General features: G+C 39.1%; 1 protein-coding gene across 1 annotated transcript in view; it reads left to right on the top strand.

Moving 5' to 3' along the window:
* LOC136884064 (glycosyltransferase 25 family member) overlaps positions 1-23,469 on the top strand; it is a 78,112-nt gene that overhangs the window by 48,553 nt on the left and 6,090 nt on the right. The window contains exons 8-9 of the mRNA XM_067156089.2: positions 16,875-17,002; positions 21,954-22,157. Of these exons, the coding sequence (XP_067012190.1) occupies positions 16,875-17,002; positions 21,954-22,157 (332 nt within the window). The remainder of the gene's footprint in view (positions 1-16,874; positions 17,003-21,953; positions 22,158-23,469) is intronic.

Genomic DNA, 23,469 nt, shown 5'->3' with positions numbered 1-23,469 from the left:
ATTACTTTACGGCCAGCATCATGGCCGCTAGTAGGCCACAGAGATAACTTAAATTATTATATAAATAAGCGCTTTCCAGTGATGAGGAAAAACGAGGGTCCATCTGGCTCCGGATGGTAGCACCCTGTAAGGGGCCCTGCCTAGGATTACTGCGTGAAACCTGGTCAACGGTCTCAAAGGCGGAAGAGGAATTCGATTCTCAACGGCGGAGAGAGCGGAAGAGCCTGGTGGAGTTCACCATGAATTAAAAATCAAATCAAAATCCAAAAGCGACTGTTCTCAAATTGTTTTAAAGTTAAAAACTTCATTATTGTTCCGTATTGAATAGAGAAATAAGATGTACAATATTATAGGTTAGGATCCACCTTTCAATACTCCGTAATAAGATGGTAAAAAGTAGTTACAACCTGTTTAATGGGGCCGGTTTCAACACATTTTAAGTGTCATCATCAGCCAATTTGCGAAGATCTTAAAACAACTAGCACATTGAATACAGGCAAAAAATTAACATAGTATCTTAACGTAGCAATTCAGTAAATGTTCAAAACACAATAATCACAGTCAAGAGAGTAAACAGAACATCACTATCTTGCGCCGAAAACAAATATAGCTGAAGTTCATAAGCAGGTCAAATATTCGCTTATGTAAAGTCGTTGCTAGGCAGGTCTTGTAGGCATTTGTTTCTCCGGCCGAAGAGCAAAAGGTGACGTGAATGAAGTCCTAGGAAAACAGTGTAGGATTTAATTTCGTCAAATTTCAAAGTGGATATATAGGTTTTATAAAATAATTTAAAACGTTAAAAAAGAATAAAGCCAAATAAAAAATATATTTAAAAAATAGGAAGAAATAATGAAAGAAATACGAGGTTCAACTCGAAACAACTTGCCGTAGTAATTGATAAAGAAATGATAAATAGAGAAAGGGGGGGACGTTAATTAGAGGGTGGTGGTGGTGGTGGTTATTGTTATTAGAGGAAATACAATTGGGCAACAATCCTTAATATAATACTAATTCGAAGAAAAAAGAAAAAGAACCGACACTTCGAAAAATGAAGATATCGGTTAAAGGAAGACAAGGGCCACGAAGGGCGTGAAAATGAAAGACTCCCTAGCCCTCGCAAACCTAATAGCATCGGGGTCGGAAAAGAACAAGAATTGACCAAGGGAGGTCGGACAGGATAGATGAAAGTGAGGAGCCTAGCATAAGTAAGTGGAAGCAATGCCAGGACTCAGCTAAGGGCCCCGTGGTCGCCAACCCACGCTCTGAAGTTCAGAGCCCCTGGGTGATGGAGGATGGGAAGGAAAGAAAAAATGGAAGGGATCCGATACTTCGAAAAATGAAGATATCAGCCAAAGGAAGACAAGGGCCACGAAGGGCGTGAAAATGAAAGACTCCCTAGCCCTCGGAAAACTAATAGCGTCGGGGTCGGAAAGGAACAAGAGTTGACCAAGGGAGGTCGGACAGGATAGATGAAAGTGAGGAGCCTGGCACAAGTAAGTGGAAGCAATGCCAGGACTCAGCTAAGGGCCCCCGTGGTCGTCAACCTACTTTCCGAAGTTCAGAGCCCCTGGGGGATGGAGGGTGGGAAGGAAAGAAAAATGGAAGGGATGTCTCCATGTAAGGGGCGGCTGTAAATAATCCTCCGGGGTCAACAACCTCGGTTGTAACAAAAGGTGACTCTAGAAGTCACCCCCAGAATTCAAAGAATTATCAATCATGGAAAAGTGTGTGTGAAACTAATTACCCCAGGTGCACATAAGTGCACAAGCAGACATTCGGATTCTGGGGAGTCTGCAACGTCATGCAAAGATGAATCTGAGCATCTTGGAAGCTCAAACAAAATAAAATACAGGAAAGCAAACTACTTAGCCAATTTTAATGCAAATTCGCTTTTGAAAGTGGGGAAACTTAACTCATTGCGGACCGTGGACGGCGTAAGACGTTTAAGCTTGCTCCTATGCTGTGGGCCATGGACGGCGTAAGACGTTTAATGTTCCGCGCGAAGCAATGCTGTTTATATTTGTCATCTATGCATTCTTACACCTTAGCCAGCGTTACTGGTTGTAGCAAGAAGTTGTTTGACCTTTTTGAGATAACCGTCGTGTTGAGTGGGTTTATGTTTACCTTAGCTGTTTTAGCGGGAATATCTCAGCACGTCCTCGCGCGTCAAGATGGTACTTGAGATTTCAATGCAGTGCATGTCGTTCTTACCGAGTGTAGTATAATGGCTTATAAAACAAAGTTTCTTACGGAAGAAAAAGTATTAAGTATTGTTCACAATGATTATTCTGGTGCTGAACTTATTCCTGAAATAGACTCAGAGAGTGAAAGTGAGAGTGACGAGAAAATTCCGATTCCCGAATCCGATAGGCCTATAGAGAAAAGTGAAGCGCCTGATACATATCATCCTAGTTATTGTCCACCCGTTCCACCATTTACAGAGAATTCAGGTATAAACGTTCAAATAAAATATCAGCAGGATATTTTGAGTTACGTGAGTATTTTCATGAATGACGAATTTTATCAGTATGTGTGTTTGCAGACCAATCTATACGCGAGTCAAGGGATAAGTGCGGCGCCGCGGCCTTTCACAAAGATTTCGATCATGCAATCGTGGAAACCGATTAGTCCAAAATCCTGATATAAAAATGTACTGGACCAAAGACCCTTTTTTTCATACTCCGATATTTTCTAAAACAATGTTCTGAATACGCTTCCTTCATATTCTTTCATTTCTTCACTTCGGTGACAGTAATCATTATGCCGAAAATACAGATAGGCTGTATAAAATTAGACTTATTTTGAAACCTGTGACGCCAGATATCACACCCTAAATATTTACTAGTGGTAAGCACAAAGTATAATTTTTCTAACATTTCTAGTTTAGGAGTAATCGTAAATTGTATTAAGTGATGCAAGTCAAGAGGGCCGGGCATCAAAATGGCCGGTCCAGGCATTCAAGTGTCCCGCTCAGAAGCTGGTACTGAACGTGTTAAGACTCTAATAGACACATTAAATGAACATAGAATCATCATAACAGCTGTGCAAGAGACCAGATTCTTATTACCTTATTAAAGAAACTAATATTTTTTTGTTTTCTACTTGAGAGAGAGGACCGTTCCTCATGTGTACAGTTCTATGTCGCATGTTCCAGAGTTGGCTCTGCCAGTAGCCTGGCAAAAGGCAATACCACAAAAGTGGTATACAAAGAGATTGTGGGGTAAAAGAAACTTAATTTTATGGTGAGTTTTTATACTTTAGGGATTTTCAGGTACCGGTAATGTCTTAGTGCAGAACGGAGGAATGATTACTTTTATCAAATTGCGAAATACACGCAAGTGATGCTGCGAGTAGCAGCACTGGACACAACCTAATACTTTGAAAGTTTAGTACAAGTAATGAGCTGTTTCCCCTCTCCAACACCACCTCAGAACGGTCGCTAGTCAGCGTGGAGGTCAACATCGACCTAACCTAATCTGTTCAAGCACAGGGCTGGAGGAAAGAGGAAATCCTGGCCATACTTGTATTCTCCACAAAGAAATTATATGGATTTTAAAACTTCATTCTGTTTACAGAAGCATGACAAATAGAACAACATTTGAGAGTCTCCACAATTTTAAAGTATTCCTCCAGTCAACCAATAGTTGTGATAAATATGGTTGGACCCACTCGTGTTACAACTAGATTTGCCCAAGATTGAAGTTATGAACTTTTTGAACATAGATGTTCTTATTATGCATATGGCATATATACTAGCGGAAATGGAAAGTGTTACACCATGAAGTACCACTCTGATATTTATCAAACTTTGTGATCCATTCGGAAGTGTCTGTCATCATCATCAGAATAAGGTATGAACCCCACGAGTGCGAATACTCTCTTGTGTTTGGTGTGGCATGGAAACAAACAGCCTCTGAACATCATCTTGAGGGATTTCTTGCCATGCCTGAAATATTTCATGAAGATTGCTGGCTGGAGCCTGGTATGACCATATATGCCTTCCCATCACATCTCAGACATACTCTATGGGTGACAAATAAGGGGACCGGGCAGGCCTGTCAAGGTTCCGTACATTCCTCAAGGCGTTTCTGGTGTGAACTGCAGTGTGGGCTTTTGCATTATCCTGCTGGATATAACATTTGGCACCCTCATCATGTAGGGTATGACAACAGGGTTTGCCATTCTTGTCACATACTGGCGAGCACTTTGTCTCCCTTCAAACAAGTACCAGATCCGTCCTGTTGCCATATCCAATTGCTCCCCATGCCGTGATTCCAGGAGTTGGAGAGGTATACGTCTCGATAATCGCTGCTTTCTGTGACCTATCACCAGGTCGTCTACGGACATGTTCATGTCGATCTGACCGCCACAAACAGAAGCGAGACTCATTGCTGAACACCACAGAATACCAATCATTATCCCAGTTGACTCTGACTCTACACCATGCAAGTCTCAGTTGTCTGTAGCACAATGTCCGAAAAATGGTGATATTCTGCCCATGCATGTCCTCTAGCCATGCTGTGTTGTTATCTCTACCTGGAAAGAGACGGTAACGTCTTCATTCGCACTGTAAAGATGTTTTTATTTTAAGTTGTGTTAATGCAGGTGCTCCCCAGTGATGATAATTTACATAGACGCTTGATATATTTTAGTTGACAGCTATGCAGTGGCGGCCGGTGGACTCTCAGGTGGCGGGGGGGGTTGGCCACAGTGCTTTTTCAAGTCTTCCATGTGAAAAACAAACTAATTCACTGCTGCCAACCCTCACAAAATGTGGACCCAATTTGAATGAAAATTCCCGGTCTCAAATGTTACATTTCAATATAATTTTTAAAATTTTTCTTCTTAAAATATAAGTAATAGGGCAAACAAATCATAAATTATTATTTAATTTTGTTGTGTGCAACCATGCAGATTTAGCTGGTGCATTCTCGTATAGGGGTTTGTGAGGAAATCTTTACTGCTACACTGCTACAGACTCTCCCCATGTGAAAGTCTCTTCCCACACCCTTCCTCCCCCTGAAACCGTCCACCAGCGCACTTCCCCCCTTACATCTCAATCCCCTCACCAACACTATATTCTCGGATGGAAGCTCGAGAGTCCGTACCTTATCTTCAGCCTGAAAACATGTACCAGTGAACTGCGCCCTGAAAGTCAGTCACCTAAATTTGATATAACTGAACAGTCTTCCTTATTGATGAGAGTTTACAGTTTTACAATGAAATGTAATTTTCTTAGCATTATTCATGTCCAATATTTGACTTCAAATACCATGAAGAAATGAAAGAACCTTTTCGTTCTCTAGGGAGGACACCATCCGGGCGTTCTGCTACTGCAGCTATGGCACTGGATATTAACTCTCACTATGAATTTGTGACATTTTGTCATATTAAATTGTCACTATTCCATGGCAGTTTTGCTGTAGAAAGTGGGGCTCACTGTAAATAAAAATGTGTCTTGTTGAGAATCTCCATGAAGAGTCTTTAATTGCCATTTGTGGTCTGTACATGGAGTGGTTTCTACTACTGCAAGCATAAGAAATGTCCCCATCACAAAATTAATTGTCTCTGATCTAAGAAGAACCTCTTCAAAATGGCAGAATGCTCTGAAGAAAAATAAAGTTAAAATGGATTTAGAGGGAAATTGAAGACTTGAAAATCCTCTTTCTGCTGCTACCTCTTCCTGCACTGACCTGCCATTGTGTTCCTTTTCTTGTTCCTGTCTCTGTATGTGTGACTTACTTTACCTATTATTTATAAAGGCTTGCAGAAGTTTCAAATTAGATTTCAAAAATTATTTTATGGCTCAGTCATACGTTCAAACACTCAGTATGTTGCCTCCACCTCATCAGCTATTCATTTGCAGTCATATAGAAATGGTATTAAACAAATACTAACTTATATTTTACGTGTTCCTACAAACAACAATAAGATCTTTCTCTGAAGATCTGCATTCAGCTCTTTAAAAACCGCATTTACATTAATGACAGATCTCAACACCACAATGTATTTTGATACATGTAAAGTGTGAGTTATGGAAGTTGTATGTTTCTAGATGGTGTTTTTTGACTAGGCTAGACTGTATAGTTTTTAATTCAAGATGCCTGCGTAGTAATGTAACGATATTTAATGTGATAAATTTTGATCAGAGCACATAGACAGGACCAGATACCAAGAACATCAAGAGTCTTTTAAAGTTTCAATATATATCCTTTTTCTCTTTCGGGTTTTTGAACATTGATGGCTGAAGATATCCTCCAATGAAGACGAGACATGTACCATGGTTTAATCTTATTCTGAAAGGAATAAATTTAATTTGTATTGTTAAGGTGGAATTCTCCTAAAAGTACCATAACACTTATCAGCCATTGTAGAAGAAAGCATTATTAAGACTGTCGTAAAAATGCATGATAGCGTTGTACTGAGAACACCAGTCTTAAAGAAGAATATGATAAACTGGTCTTCATTTTCATTTTCATTAAGAAAGAGAGCAAACACTTTTCTTTACTGATCTTAGTATAGGATTGTGTTTCAGTAGGTAAGAGTTTTAACATAAGATTAAAACCTCCAGATGTCAATCCGGTTAAGTCTTCGTAGTTCTGTTTTATCTCTGAATAAGGAATAACCTTGAAAATCTTGGTATTTCATTAACGATGCCACTCGTGTCAGAGCTTTTGTCATAACATTTATTATGAGTTGTAATTTAGAACATAATGAGTGGACAAATCAGGTCCATTTAGTGTGCAGGAAAAAATAAAATCACCGAGAATGGTTTCATTTAAGTCTGTCTGCATGGTAGCATCACTTCTATTAATGATATCAACTCCACTTGTTGAGCATTCAGTGTCTACAATACTTAAATTTTCAGTTTTTCTTCTTTTTTGTTAATCTCTCATATGGCAATCAATCAGTCAGTCAATCACTATTGATCTGTATTTAGGGCAGTCGCCCAGGTGGCAGATTCCCTATCTGTTGTTTTCCTAGCCTTTTCTTAAATGATTGCAAAGTAATTCCAATCCCTAAATTCCCCTTCCTATAAACAAATATTTGCCCCGATTTGTCCTCTTGAATTCCAACTTTATCTTCATATTGTGATCTTTCCTACTTTTAAAGACACCACTCAAACTTATTCGTCTACTGATGTCATTCCACACCATCTCTCCACTGACAGCTCGAAACATACCACTTATAGTTCAAAAACAATGAAGGTATTTATTAAACCACCTGTTTATAACATGTAATACACTTAGTTGAGCAACTCATCTCCTTTCTTCCAAGTCTTCCCAGCCCAAACTTTGCAACATTTTTGTAACTGCTCTTTTGTTGGAAATTACCCAGAACAAATTGAGCTGCTTTTCTTTGGATTTTTTTCCAGTTCTTGAATCAAGTAATCCTGGTGAGGGTCCCATACACTGGAACCATACTCTAGTTGAGGTCTTACCAGAGACTTATATGCCCTCTCCTTTACTTCATCCTTACTACAACCCCTAAATACCCTCATAACCACGTGCAGAGATCTGTACCCTTTATTTACAGTCATATTTATGTAATTACCCCAATTAAGATCTTTCCTTATATTAACACCTAGGTACTTACAATGATCCCCATCAACACAGTAAGTAAAACTGAGAGGATTTTTCCTATTTGTGAAACTTTCAACCCAATTTTTAACCCCGCGTATCATCATACTATTGCCTACTGTCCATCTCACAGTATTATCGAGGTCATTTGCAGTTGCTCACAGTCTTCTAACTTATTTATTACTGTGTACAGAATAACATCATCATCTGCTAAAAGCCTTATCTCTGATGTCTTAGAAACCTGATTAGATAAGAGGGCTCTCATTTTGTACACATCTAAAAGTATGTTGGGAAGATGAGATGGAATTTGGCAATGAAATAAAAGGACTGAAAATCAAATATGAATAGAACTGTAATACAAATACAAAATAAAAAAACAACAATGATTATGTAACAGTGATGATAATAATAGTAATAATAATAATAATAATAGTACCGGGGGGTACACCTCTACGCCGCGCGTTCAAAATGAGCGCCTAAAAGAACTCCTCTATGTACCAAATGTGAAACCAATAACACAACAAGTTAGAACTTTACTCTGAAGATGTCACCACAGAAATCTGATGTAATTTTGTTATTGTGATGTTTCCTGTACTGTGTGAATTTCTACTTGTTTTGTTTGCCCTTCATCAAGAAGTTTGGACATTCTGCCATAGATGTCACTGCTAAAAAACCATAACCATGCACCCTGGTGCAAAGTGAAAGAACTTTTGATTTAAAAGAATGTTTGTATATACAGTCGAACCTGCCCTAACGGACACCCTTATTCAGCGGACACCTCCCTATACGGACAGTTTTCCTCAGAACCGACTTTATTTTACATAAGACAAGTGTTAAATTGGCCTCATTTAAGCGGATACCTTGAACTACGGACAACGGACATCGCCATTTGTCCCGTCCACTTGACTTAAGCGGACACTTTACATGTTGCAGGACAACTTATTACGCCGGACCACATGTCATCTTTTCTTTCAAAGCCATTCTTCAGACATAAGGAAATCCCTGTTGACTTACAGGTTGCCTGGGGATTTTCCTTCCTTTTTGCATCATTCTATTCATATCTCGGATTGTCACTGATAAGGTCGAGCTCAGGTAGTCAACTTGAGAAGGAAAAGACAGTACAGGCACTAATTAGTGAGACAGAAATACCGTAGTTGTCTGTTAAACATTAACAAGGGATGATCGTGTTTAGATCTCGAGGCAAGAAGAAATGTTATTATAGGAAGTAACAAGGGACTTTCAGTGAGAATTTGTGTCTCACGCTGGACCGCGAGTATGGCGAGAACACTATGGAACCATTTAACAGACTTTATTCCGTTTTCGAGAATATTGCAGTTAAGAAAACGTGGTAAATTTACACAGACGAAGCTTCACGATTACTTCACGAAGCTGTAACGTTTGTAAATGATGTAAAATCACTTATAATAATTCTCTATTAAATACTAACACAGAAATGACTTAGAATAATAAAAATAAAGATATGTATGCTTATATTTAAGGTGGATGTTCTTTGCTGTTAAAATGTTCGATTATTTTTACAAACTTGTTTTAGTGGACACCTCTCGTAACGGACATTTTTCCTCGGAACCGACGGTGTCCGCAGAAGGGAGGTTCAAATGTATAAGTTTTTTTTACTAATTGATGTGCTTTTATTTTTGCGTTGGCAATATTTATCTTTTCTTTCCACCAGTTTTGAATCTAGCCAATCCCTAATTTCTTTAAATTATTTTTCTACCGATCACATTCTTCTTCTTCTTCTTCTTCTTCTTCTTCTTCTTCTTCTTCGATTTTGAGTGTAACTTTTAAAGTACCCAATAAACGTGAGAGGGTGTGGCTAGTTTACACTGGAATGGTCTCGAACTTTCCCCCAGGGTTTATAAACTGTGGATTTTTACGTCTCTTGGCCAATTGATCGTCATCTGACTAGTGTGTGTGTGTGTGTGTGTGTGTGTGTATGTGTCAAGCAGGAGGCGGGAGGCGCCTCTTTAATCAGGCAGCAGTACACCGACAAGGTAATGGCCACATAACATCTTTATTTCTTGCCAGCTCCGCAGTTTAACCTGAGGGAAAGGTCAGAGTCATTAACTATGTAACCTATTTTTCCTAAAAATGTAACTTTCTGCCTGCTAATGTAGAAACTACATAAATCTTTAACTGTAAATCTGGGATTGAGAGTGATGTACCCTCTCGAGCTCCCCTTCATCTTGTTTTGAGGTGACTACGTTTGTAACTGGCTTTCCTCCTTTCCGTAATGCACTAATTTATCATTATACGAGTCACCCCAGTAGTTTGGGAATAGCCCCTGTTTCACTGGCCTAGTGCCCTGTAGGTTTTAAGTGCTCATATCTAGGAGTGCAAGAATTCACAGCTTCAACAATTTAATGTTGCAAACTTTCAAGAGTGTCAGGCATGGGGGGATAAACACGCGATCTTTTACGTAACCCCACAGATAAAAATCACAATGAGTGAGGTCTGGAGACCTGAGAGGCACAGGTGATGAAGGTTATCTTCTGCTCCTTCTCTTCCAATCCAGCGTCCTGGAATTGTGTCATTTAGGTAACGTCGAATGTGCTGAGAGGAATGAGGAGGGGCACCGTCGTGCATGAAGATGAAATCATCGGAATCATCTTTCATTTGAGGAATAACCAGTTTTGAAGCATATCTAGATAGGTTAGTCCTGTCACAGTTTTGTCCATGAAGAAGAAAGCGCCATAAACTTTCTTTACAGATATGGCACAGAAGATGTTCACCTTCGGTGAATCTCTTTCATGTTCAATAACTGTAGTAGGATTTTCGCTTGCCCAGATTCTAACGTTATGCCGATTAACTTTACCGGAAAAATGAAAAGTGCATTCATCTGAAAAAATTAATTGTTCAGAAAAATTGTCTCCTTCCATATAATCTAGCCTGCTAAAGCAAAAGTCGTACCTTTTGTTGTAGTCACCTGGATGCAATTTTTGCAATAACTGTAGTTTGTACGCCTTCAGGTGCTTTTAGAAGTCGCCATACTGTTGGTTGAGGAATGTTAAGTTCTTTGCTTCCTCTTGTGGATTTCTTTGGGCTCCTTTTGTAAACTGCACAAATTCGCTTGACATTTTCATTCAGTGTGCGTGGACGTCCCTTGCTTTTCCCTTCGCAAATGCAACCATCTTCTATAAACTTTTGATACCACCGGTAAATCTCCTTATGCCGAGGCGGTTGTTTATTAAACTGACGGCGAAAAGCATGTTGAACTCCAATAATGGACTCTTGTTTTTCTAATTGCAGCATACAAAATGCTTTTTTACTTTTGTGTCGCCATTTGCTTGCAATGCGGCCGGGCACGACAAGCACCAGTGCCAATGCGGCCGGGATTGGAACTTGCAACAGCAGCGCTTCTACATGGATTGTTCAAATTTTAAACCTTTGTCTGTCCAGGAACGTTGGAATTGTGGTTGTACCTTTTGTAGTTTGGAAGAAATAAATGTTTTATATCTGTTCCTTCTTTTTGAATAACCCTGTTGAACATGTATAAGAGTATTATGAGAAAAATGCAATACTAACACCTTTGTATTATACATCAAAAGAAAGGTCTCCATCTCAGGATTACTATAAAAATATTATTTATTTCATTAAATTCTTTATTTATGTAAAACAGTCATATATTCAAATAATATGATGCTTAGTGTAGGTCATTGCAGTTAACTGTATTCACTGGTAGATGGTGCTTTGAAATCAAGTTATTTCCAGAATGTTAGTTGTTGCTCCATGTTGGTTCTAATAAGCGAGAAACAGAAAGAAACACATCTCAGGATATTCTATATTTCAAAAGGTCCTTTATTATGAAACTTACATTGAATTATTCAGTGTAGGGTTATTAAATGGAATCTGTATGCACAGTTGAGCACGACATTTCACTATGGAAATTGTAAACGGACATTTTAATTTGTGTTGCCACAATGGTTTTGTTTCCATGAACCTACTACGCTGGCGTAGCAGGGGGAGAGATGATACTCCCTCGTGGTGCCTTCCAGGTAGCAGATGGGGGGGGGGGGGGGGTCCTAACCGGCTTGCTGGCGGACTTGAGCAAAATAAAATAGCTCTCATGGACCAAACACACAACCCCCTGTGGGTGGGGGAGGCAGACAAAGAATACACCCATGGTATCCCCTGCTTGTTGTAAGAGGTGACTAAAAGGGGCGACCTTGGGATGATCAAATCAGAACCATGAGATTACGAGGCGTGTTTTTTAAGTAAGGTCCATTTGAAAATAAGTACATAATGAAAGGTTATTTTAAAAAAGTAAATTTCTTTTCAGAAAGTACATACTTCACTCTATTTTTTGACATAGTTGCCAAGTTTGTTCAAACACTTATCATACCTCATAATCAATTTTAAAATACCCTCTTGATAGAAACTTGCCGCCTGCTCCGATAACCAAGAGTTCACTGCCGTTTTCACGTCGTCGTCATCATTGTAATGGTTGCCACTGAGGTGATGTTTGAGGTGGAGGAAGAGATGGTAATCGCTCGGCGCAAGATCAGGACTGTAGGATGGGTGGTCTAAAACTTCCCAGCCAAAACTGTCCAATAAATCGTGGGTCTGATCTGCAGTGTGAGGTCTTGCATTGTCATGGAGAAGGACAATTCCCTTTGTCAGCATGCCGTGTCTTTTATTTTGAATCACTCTGCGTAGCTTTCTCAGGGTTCGGCAGTATGCTTTCTGCATTGATAGTGGCTCCTCGTTGCATGAAGTCGACCAACAAAACACCATGCCTATCCCAAAACACCGACGCCATGATTTTGCGCTGGGACAGAGTCTGTTTGGCCTTCACCTTTACAGGCGAGTGTGTGTCTCTCCATTCCATTCTCTGTTGCTTTGTGATATGCGAAACCCATGTTTCGTCTCCAGTTACGATCTGACTCAAGAAGCCGTCACCTTCTTCGTCATAACAAGTCAAGAACTTCATTGCACGCTCAAATTTTTGGTTTTTGTGGTCCTCTGTTAGGAGTTTCGGGACCCAATGGGAGCACAGTTTCCTAAACCTTAGGTGTTCAGAAACAATGTTGTAAAGCACTGATCTCAACACGTCAGGAAATTTGTTTGAGATACCTGTTATTGTGAAGTACCTGTTCTCATGAATCTTAGCTTCAACTGAAGCCACCAAATCGTCTGTAATCAAAGAAGGACGACCGGAGTGGTCCTCATCATGGACGTTGTCACGGCCATCTTTGAATTGTTGTACCCACTTACGCACTTTGCTTTCACTCATAACAGTATCACCGTACACTTCATGAATCTGTTGATGAATTTCTGCAGCAGACAGGTTCCTTGCTGACAGAAACCGTATCACTGACCGAACCTCACACCCGGCGGGCGAGTTGATAGTCTTAAACATTTTGAAAGCACATAACAGAACCGTACAGGTTAGCTACAGAGCTAAAACGGACCGTACTTAAAAGACATGCTTCGTACTTGTAATTAGTACCATCATGCAGGGAACACCATGAGTCGCTTTTACTTGCCTGTAGTACCACTACATTAGGTACACAATAGGTTTGTGATTAGTAGCGACAGCGTGTGCTTCCAGCTGGGTTTTACAGTACCTGTGATTAGTAGCACTACTGTATATGAGAGAGACCATGGGTGAACGACACCATGGTTCTGCCTTGCCTGTGGTTAGTACACTTATTTGGGGAACACCATAGGTTTGCATTGCTTGTAAATGTCGCCGCAGAGTGAGAAACACCATAGGACTGCCATGTGCGCATTACATTACCTGTGAGTAGTACCATAATGTGTGGAATACCGCTGGTCTACGCTACTTTTGATTGGTACCGCAACATGACAAATACAGTAAAACCTGTCTTAACGGACACCTCTCACCGGCGGACACCCCTCATTGGTGGACGATTTTCTAGGTCCGTAATTAAATGCCTTGTTGTGTATGAGTAATTTGCCCCTCTTATACGGACACCCCTTATTACGGACACGGACACACCATAGCCACGAGAAACTCCAATTAAACCTCTCCTAACGGACACTTTCTTTTTCAAAAAAATCTGTATTTGTGTCCTGTACAGTATGTATTCGCTTACTTTTTGCACAGCCAGTACTTCCAAGAATCACAGACATCGTAACTTTTGATCCTGGCTGTACACATTCTTGGAAGGTAACACTAAGCTACGCTATCACTTCCGGAAGTTGTGTGATCTGACATGTTCGACAGCGCTGGAATTCGTACCTTCACTGTCAGGTTACTTTTCATTGACTCGTGGGCTTTTGATTTGTTCAATTTTACGTTAGTAAGTTGGTGTAAACATGGCTCCGAGGAAGTTTTTAACTTTAAAAGAAAAGGTAGGCATAATAGACTATCATAAACGTGAGAAGTGTGGTGTGCGTAAACTGTCCGAAGTGTTTCAGATTGGAAAGACACAGGCAGCTGAAATTGTGTAAAAGCAAGAGGAACTAGTGAAAGAATGGCATTTAAATGGCAACGAACAGCGCATTAAACTGTTTCAAAGTGGTAGTGGAGCTCTCATTGACAAGGCAACGCTAGAGTGGTTCGCTAAAATAAGAAGTCTGAATGTCCCTGTGTCAGGACCAATGATACAAGCACAAGTGTTAGAATTCGCGGCAGAATTAGGTATTGGAGATTTCAAAGCCTTTAAAGATTCAGAAAGCGACATGGTATAAACTTCAGAGTGATTTGCGGAGAATCATCCAGTGTTAATATGGAGATTGTTGAAAACTGGCTAGAAAAAATACCTTCAACCATAGACGGGTATGATCTGGAAAATATTTTTGATTATTTTTCCGTGCTTTACCCGACAAAACTTTGTGTTTCAAAGGAAATCGTTGTACTGGTGGAAAAGTTGCAAAAGAACATCTTACGGTCTTGTTATGTGCAAGTATGAGTGGAGAATGGGAGGAGCCCCTTGTGATAGGAAAAGCTGCAAAACCAAGATGTTTTAAAATATGGACGTTACGAAGTATGGCATTGAATGGAAAGCGAATAGGAAAGCATGGATGACCAGAGAAATAATGACAGAGTGGCTAGGACAATTGGACAGAAAAATGATATGCCAGGAGCGAAAAGTGTTATTATTCCTCGATAATGCAGCTGCGCATCTGGATATAATTACGTTGCAAAATGTGAAGATCGTCTTTCTCCCACCAAATGTAACATCATTTTCTCAGCTGCTTGACCAAGGAATGATCCAGAACTTCAAGGTTATGTACAGACAGTTAGTGATGAAGCACATAGTATCAGAACTTAACGGGAATGAAGTAACTCTTCAAACACTGACAAAGGGGCTGAATGTTCTCGAAGCAATTTCATGGATAACCAATGCATGAAAAAAGTCACGGCCTCAACAATTCGTAACTGCTTTCTGAAAGCTGGGTTTCCCGCTAGTGGTGGACATCCTGAAATAGAATCGGATACCCTTCCTGACAGCATGGAAACAACACAAGAGTTGATTAATGCAGCAGGTTACAGTGTACAAGTGAACACCTATATCGAAATTGATTCAGATATTCCAACAAAGTGTGAGAGTGGAGACACAAAAACGATTCTTCAGTCAATCCAAGGGAAGAAGGATAAAAATGAAGATTCTGACGAAAGCAGGAGTGAAGGTGATACTAATGACGACTTTGAAGAAAATATGGAAATGAATGTGCTGCCAATAACCTCGTACAGTGAGGCTCTCGGCTTTGTTAAGCGACTGAAAGAATTTTATTATAAACAAAAGGATGAAAATGTAAATTTGACCCAGGATTTAATTGCACATAGTGAAAACATCATTGCTAAACCGAAATGGACAAAACAAACAAACATTAAGGATTTTTTCAAGTGCTAATGTTTTACTGTACTGTGCTAGATATTGCTGATTTGAAGTTTCAAAAACTTATACGTTCTTCTTAATTTTAACATGGTGAACGGTAATAGTGTACAGTGTGCTCAATAGAGGTTTCCATAAAAGTGTTTTTGTCTCTTTAATACAGTGCATCGCAGCTGCAGCAGCCCATCTACAACTTTCTCATGTGAGTACAGTGCAGTATATTGTACAATACTGTATACAGTATACAATTAAAGGTACATTTGCGCGAGAATTGTTAACATATACAATACATGGGTTATTGTGTTCCAACTTATGTTTAATGGCACTGGTTTCATAACCTCTTGCGGGCGGACACCCCTTCATAACGGACATTTTTTTCGGTCCCGAAGGTGTCCGTTATAGGGAGGTTTCACTGTACCATGGTTCTAGTTTTGTAGCGATACTATTATGAGGGGCCGATGACCTGGATTTTGGACCCCTTTAAACAACAAGCATCATCATCATCATCATCATCATCATAAATGATTTGGTTTATTTTCCACAAATTCAAGTAAGCAACGTTCTTAAATATATGATGCTGCATGATAATGATTTCATGAACCATATAAGGCAGTATAATAGTACAATGTCCTTTGCATTCTTCTCTGCTAACCGTAGCCACATTCCAGGATTAGCTCCTTACTGTTTTGAGATTCAGGGGATAATTCATAGGTACATTTAAGATTTTCTGCCTACTGAAAATTGCCGAGCATCATACGGCCAGCTTTATGTGGTAGATTCAATTCTTGCCAAAAGAATTTGTTGTGAAAATGGTATAAATTGCAAAAGTTCAAAAATTCCATAGGTTCTGTATAGTCACAACGGAAGTGTAAATTAAAGACAAATAAATGCTCTTCCGGAGTTCAGTATATTTTCCGTTACTTTTCTCATGCTTTCCGTATCTTCAGTTTCATTTGTAGTATTTGTTTGCAGATGTTGCTAGTATGTTAAAGATTTGAGAGACAATATATAAACAGTGTACTTATCTTTTTTTGTTTCTTTATTGACGTACTGCTTATATCCATAGCTTTCGTCTTTCCGTTTTACTTTTTCATGTGGGAATAAAGGATAGTTTATCTGGCATAGTATTCTTGTTGGTATTACTGCAGCCAGCAACACAACAGTTTTTGTTCCCTTTCTGGTTTCTTGCAGTTCCTTCATTTCCAGGAGTTTTGATATCAGACATCGTAAGACATGCTTATATTCTTACTCTACTATTTCTGTTATCTACCATTTAGTAACCAGAATGGCACGCACAGTGCTTTGAGTGCTTCCACCTCTAAAATATCTGTATTTTTTCTTACGCAGATTGCTCTCCACCCATATAATCCCGGTAATCAAGGCTCTGATGTATATGAAATTAAAATGTAAACAGAATATTGAATTTGAAAATTTGTTCTAATACATGGGCTTTTTTTCTTTTCTTTATCAGGTGGTGGAGAATGGTTTCCGTGAGGTAATGGTACTTGAAGATGATATTCGGTTTGAGCCATTCTTCAGACAAAAGGTGCTCAACATTATGGCAGAGATTAGAGAACTTAACCTACACTGGGATCTTGTGTGAGTACTGACTATGAGAAACATGAGAAGACTGACTTTTGTTGTTGTTGTTGTTGTTGTTGTTGTTGTGGTTGTTGTTGTTGTTGTTGTTGTTGTTGTTGTTGTTGTTGTTGTTGTTGTTGTTGTTGTTGTTGTTGTTGTTGTTGTTGTTGTTGTTGTTGTTGTTGTTGTTGTTGTTGTTGTTGTTGTTGTTGTTGTTGTTGTTGTTGTTGTTGTTGTTGTTGTTGTTGTTGTTGTTGTTGTTGTTGTTGTTGTTGTTGTTGTTGTTGTTGTTGTTGTTGTTGTTGTTGTTGTTGTTGTTGTTGTTGTTGTTGTTGTTGTTGTTGTTGTTGTTGTTGTTGTTGTTGTTGTTGTTGTTGTTGTTGTTGTTGTTGTTGTTGTTGTTGTTGTTGTTGTTGTTGTTGTTGTTGTTGTTGTTGTTGTTGTTGTTGTTGTTGTTGTTGTTGTTGTTGTTGTTGTTTGTTAATGACATGTGATATAGTAAATATGCAAGGTCTAGTCATTTCATTCCTGGACCATATTTCCTGAGCTCATTCAGAACATTATCATCATTGTTACATGCCAAAATCAGTACCACCATACTATGATGAATCACTGTGCTGAAAAACAGATTGTACTGTGTAATCATCATCATCATCATCATTTCCCTTGTCCAGCTCCCGCTGGGTTGGAATGTTTATGGCACCTCTCCATCGTCCTCTGTCTAACCACCATTATTCCTCCTTAACTATGTTCCAATCAAGATTTCTTCTAATTATACTGTTCTTGTTCCTTTTCAGCCACCTTAATCTGGGTCTCCATCATTTGCTTCAGCATCCTACCGTCTTCCATCCTGTTAACATCTTAAGTTTATCCCTCCCCATTCTGTCGTAAAACTGTTCCACTCCAATTTTCTTCCTGATGTCCTAATTTCTTACTCTGTCCTGTCTTTTCTATCGTACTTCTTAAAAAATTTATTTCACAGGCCTGAATTTTATTCTCCTGTCTTTTTGCTGGTGTTCATATCTCCACTGAAATAGTACATCTTATACATCTCATCTACGCTTCATTGGTACTTCCTTTCTCCACACCAGGTTTCTCACACTCTGGTAGAATGCATTTCCCTTTTGAATCCTTTTACTGGTCAATCAATCATCAATTTAGGGCAGTTGCTGCAGTGGCAGATTCTCTGTCAGTTGTTTACCTAGCCTTTTCATAAATATTTTCAAAGAATTTGGGAATTTTACAAACATTTCCCATAATAAACTATTCCAATCCCATACTCCTCCTCCTGTAAATGAATATTTGCACCAATTTGTCCTCTGGAATTCCAACTTTATTTTGATATTATGATCTTTCCTATTCTTAAAAGCTCTGCTGAGGTTTTTTGTCTACTAGTGCATACCTACCACCTTTTAGAAATCAAAAATAGGAAGATATTTTAGTTCTTGGATTTCATCATATATATATTGCTCCATGCTCTAGGTGAAAAAAGAACAAGATAAAAGGCATACATATCTACCGTTACAATGTGAATTGACCATTAGATTTGAAATCTTAAACTGATGATGATGATGCTTGTTGTTTTAAGGGGTCTAACATCGAAGGTTATTGGCCCAATATTAAACTAAGAAAACATAAGAATGGTTACAAGAAAATGTACTTAATCATTCTTATTTATGATACATACAAATAATAATATTTATATCACACCGACACATGAAACAAAATAAATAGTGGTTTCCTTATTAGACTGTAAAATGAACGGAAATTTAATTTTATCAGTATCTCTGAACACTTGGAGATGGCCATAACATGAAGAGACCAGAAACTGTCACCGACACACCTACCCGAAATACATTGAACTCATTAAAAATATGAAGTAAGAATGAACACAAATGCACTGAAATATACAAAACTACCACATACAAAACAGATCAATATGACTCATACATTATTAACATACGACTTGACAGCGGGAAAAGCACAGAACCGCAAGAAAAAATATGTGGCCTACAACTCCAACGAAACTACGCACAGAAACTATGTTAACAGTGCGCGAAGCACACAGTAACAAACTCATTTTTTCATCCCGATTAACTGAGTCGCTAACGCGCGCTAGCCTCTCTTACTTGACAATTGCCGTCGTGAATCTCCAGCTGTAAAGCACACACGCTGCTGTGGTGAGCGTGGAAACATGATACATGAAGGTAACGGACAATACTCTCACGAAGTAAAGCATCAAATTACACAAAAAGAAACCAAACCCTACGGCGCAACAGCCCCGAAGGGCCTTGGCCTACCAAGCGACCGCTGCTCAGCCCCAAGGCCTGCAGATTACGAGGTGTCGTGTGGTCAGGACGTAAGAATTTATCCTTTATGCTAAGGGAGGTTATATTGGCCAAAAATAAGAAGATGTAAAAATAAATCTGAAAACAAGTTAAAAACTGGAAAGTTCCCAGGTAAATTGGAAGGGGCTGGCAGGTATGCTACTATCATTCCACGCCATCTCACCACGGGCAGCTCGGAACATGTCTCTGATCTCCGTGTCCAGCCCTGTATTCCGCATCAATTCGTTTCCCAAGTTCTTGGAGCTCTCCACAATTTCAAGGTTCCTTTCAGTCCCTTCTGGCATGACGTTAGAAGATGTCATGTCATGATGTCTGTGGTCGGCCGATGCTTCTCCTCAACTCTTGTCAAGTCATGAATATTCTCCTACCATGTTTGACAGTCTGACCATCTGTAACTGTTTTGCCCAGAGTTAGGCAGCCGTGAACAAACCTTGAAACCTAAGAAGAGAATCATTCATTCAAGGTGAAGGAGTTCTTCTTAGGAGGCAAATGATACCTTGTGGAAGAAATGCCACATAAATTCACTACTGCCTTGTAGATGTGACAAAGGACTGTTAAAAGGCAAAGGAAGAAAACTCTGTCAGTAAACCAGAGAGCATGTAACGAGGGGAAAAAAAAATGGCGTCTGCACTCCATGTTAGGGGGAGCCGACCAGTGTTGCCAACTCAGCGGATTTTCCGCTAAATTTGGCGGAATTTTAAATGAAACAGCGGATTCAATTTCCTTTTAGCGGACATCGGAATTTTTGATGATTTTCAAACTTCTATTAATGGTTTTCAGCAGTAACATTATATTTTATCGTCAAAGGAAACAATAATATAGAACTTACTGTAAAATTTGCTATACTTGCTGAATAGAACTTACCATAATTGTTTGCTGCTACAATTGTCACTGAAATCACGGTGAACTGGGTGTGTTGTGTTTGTTGCCGTGTTTCTATGCCGAAAGGAAAGGTGCAGAAAAGTAACACAAGATGGCTGTCTATTCAAGTCGCAAAAAATCGTGTCCTTTCCAAATGACTTGAGATAATGGCCCATTTTCAAGTAACGAAGTCACATGAAAAGTGTTTCACTACCAAACAGTGATATTATTTATAAACTTTACATTGTTTTTCTGAAACCCTCTTTGTCAAAACGTTGGAAAATCAATAAATCATTTCAGTCGAACTCTGCAGACCATATTGCCAGAAGAATTCTTCCGAGATACTGTGGTTATATTTTGACACCTTAAATAATTATATCTTAGCTATGAAAACAATGAAATCTGTGATGAAAGTGAAAAACCTTTCCAAATAAATCTGAAAATGTAAAATTTGCCTTGCTGGTGAGCTGCAAAGTCAACGGAAACTTTATCTGGCTGCTCTGAAAGAGTGCTAAAGAGTTAGGTAATTGGTCTACTGCTGTTTTTAAAAGAGCTCCCAACCAATTACATTAGGTAAAATTATCTTGAGTGTCTACCGCTATTGTTTACCATTTGAGCAGGATTGAAACGAGTGAGCAAGTGTTGCAGTGATCATAACTGGCATCAGATATTTCGAAAAGGAATGGCATTGTACCAAGACTTCTTATGAAACCACAGGAGAGGAGATGATGATGAAACCCTGTTCTAAAACTGGCGAGTGTCGAGTTAATTTCCTTTACACAAAAAGCTGGTATATGCTATTTTTAATTTAATTCAAAATTTAGCGGAATTTAGCGGGTTTTAAACTAAAATTTAGCAGATAAAATATTTAGCGGCATTGTGCATTGTGGATGTTTGTCCATTCCTTGATATCCTTTTGGTCTGTACTTGACAAAAATTTATTAAAACTTTGTAATTAGTTGCCCATTAGAGTTCTGTTTTCTGGGTTATTTAGTAAAGTGGAACCTTCCCTTAGCCGGCCCCGTGGTGTAGGGGTAGCGTGCCTGCCTCTCACCCGGAGGCCCCGGGTTTGATTCGCTGCCAGGTCAGTGATTTTTCTCTCGACCTGAGGGCTGGTTCGAGGTCCACTCAGCCTATGTGATTAGAATTGAAGAGCTATCTGACGGTTAGATGGTGGCCTCGGTCTCGAAAGCCCAGAATAACGATGGAGAGGAAGCGTCGTGCTGACCACATGGACTCTCGTAATAATCTGCAGGCCTTCAGGCTGAGCAGCGGTCGCGGGGCAGGCCAAAGCCCTTTCAAGGGCGTACGTGCCGTGGGGTTTGGGGGGAACCTTCCCTTGCAATGTTTTAAGTTTTGTCTTCTGTGATTTGTGCTGCCATGCCATGTTTGCTTTGTAAAACAAGACGAACAAACTGCAAGAAAACTGAAGAGACTATTATATCTGGATTTTTTAACCCTTTGCACTTATATGTTGGATATGAAAGCATATCTACAAATTTTTCATTTCAAGTGTACGTAATCATGTAAAGAACTTTATTTCAGTTTTTTATTTATTTATTTATTTTTTTTTTTTCTACTTTCCAATACTTTTCCAGAAAAATAAATACAAGTAGAGTTGTGTAACAAGACAAACTTATTTGAGTGCTAAGGGTTAACGGTTAAAGAATTGTCCTATGTATTACTGAAGAACTCTGGATGAGAATTTGAAATTATTCCTGTAATGTTTGATAAAGTAAGAGATGAACCATATTTTTCAGATATCTTGGTCGTAAGAGGTTACATGAAGCAGAAGAACCATGGGTGCCAGGATCGCGGTATCTTGTGACTGCTGGATATTCCTACTGGACTCTGGGGTACTTGCTGAGTCAAAGCGGAGCTAGGAAACTGCTGGACGGCAAACCTCTAAGAAACCTAGTACCTGTGGATGAGTACTTGCCCATCTTGTTTGATAAACATCCTCAGTAAGTGTAGCCAACCACTATTTGATTATGATCAACTTTAACCTTTTAAGTGTTGAGTTACCAGGTGACTGTTTGGTACCTCAGTGCTGGGTTTTTTCATTCTTATGTAAAAAAAAAATAATGTAGAAGCCTCAATTTTTAACTTATCAGCAGGGTGATTAGCTTAAAATGTTTATAATTGTTGGTTGTTAATAAATCTAAACTAGCAGTTTCCCACTGGCTCCGCCCACAATGTACAAAGTATGGTGTTGTTCGTTACTATCCTCACTGATGTATTTGCAAAGTTTCGAGTCAATGAAATAAAGCACATGATCTGCTGTGGTAATAGAATGTAATATTATGTCAACAAAACACTTGAAAATACATCACACAAAGAATTTAAATTAAACGTTCCTCGGAACAACAGTATGGGCTGAACTGTTAAAAAGTCCTTCAAAGATGGAGACAAATATATTAATAACTTTTCTCAGAATCTACCAATTTAAGTAGTTATTACCGAAAGCACTTGATCGACTGAGTATTTTTAGACCAAAACAAACCGCGTACCTCAATTAGAATGAAAGATATGATTGCTTCAATGAGAAAAAAATGTTGAAGAAATGAGACGTCAAATTGAATGTGCACTCATAACTTTCCTCAGAATAAACCAATTTGAATAGTTGAGAGCTGAAATGAAAGAGCTTGATCCACTGAGTGTTCTTAGATCAAGACGAACTCCATACCTCAATTAGAACCAAACATATGATTGCTTCAAAGATACAAAAATGTACAATACAATTTAGAAGATAAGAAGAAACATAATATGCTATTACAAGTTAGAGTGAAGTTAAACGTACTTTTCAAAATCTCTGAACCACATAATTGAAAAAGGGTACAATCAGAAATATCTAAACTTGGCGCAGAGGCCAGTTCAACTTAGTCCCACACCAAAAACACTTCTGATGCGGGGCAGAGGAAAAACGAGCGTACATCAAGTGACACGGAACTACTAGAGGCAAAACCCCAAGGGAAATACATAAACTTAAAAATTACATGTTTAGCGAAACAAGGAAAGGGGAATGCCTCGAAACCAAACAGGCAAGCCCAGCTGAAAAGCTAAGGCATCAGAAATAATTAGTGGCGAGTCTGGGTGAGGTTAGGGCAAACTCCTATATGAAAAGCAAGTGAACATTAAATGAAATTTAAGGTGGAACAGAAATCAAGAGTGCTTACCCCAAATGGCCCATCCCGGTAGCGAGGCGTCGCTGACGGCGTCAAAACTTCGGACAGTCAAGTGATAGAAGATAGACAGACAGACAGACCGACCATGAAA

This window comes from Anabrus simplex, chromosome 12 (assembly GCF_040414725.1).
Source record: "Anabrus simplex isolate iqAnaSimp1 chromosome 12, ASM4041472v1, whole genome shotgun sequence".
Lineage (NCBI taxonomy): Eukaryota > Metazoa > Arthropoda > Insecta > Orthoptera > Tettigoniidae > Anabrus > Anabrus simplex.
This window is presented reverse-complemented; position numbering and strand designations above follow the sequence as displayed.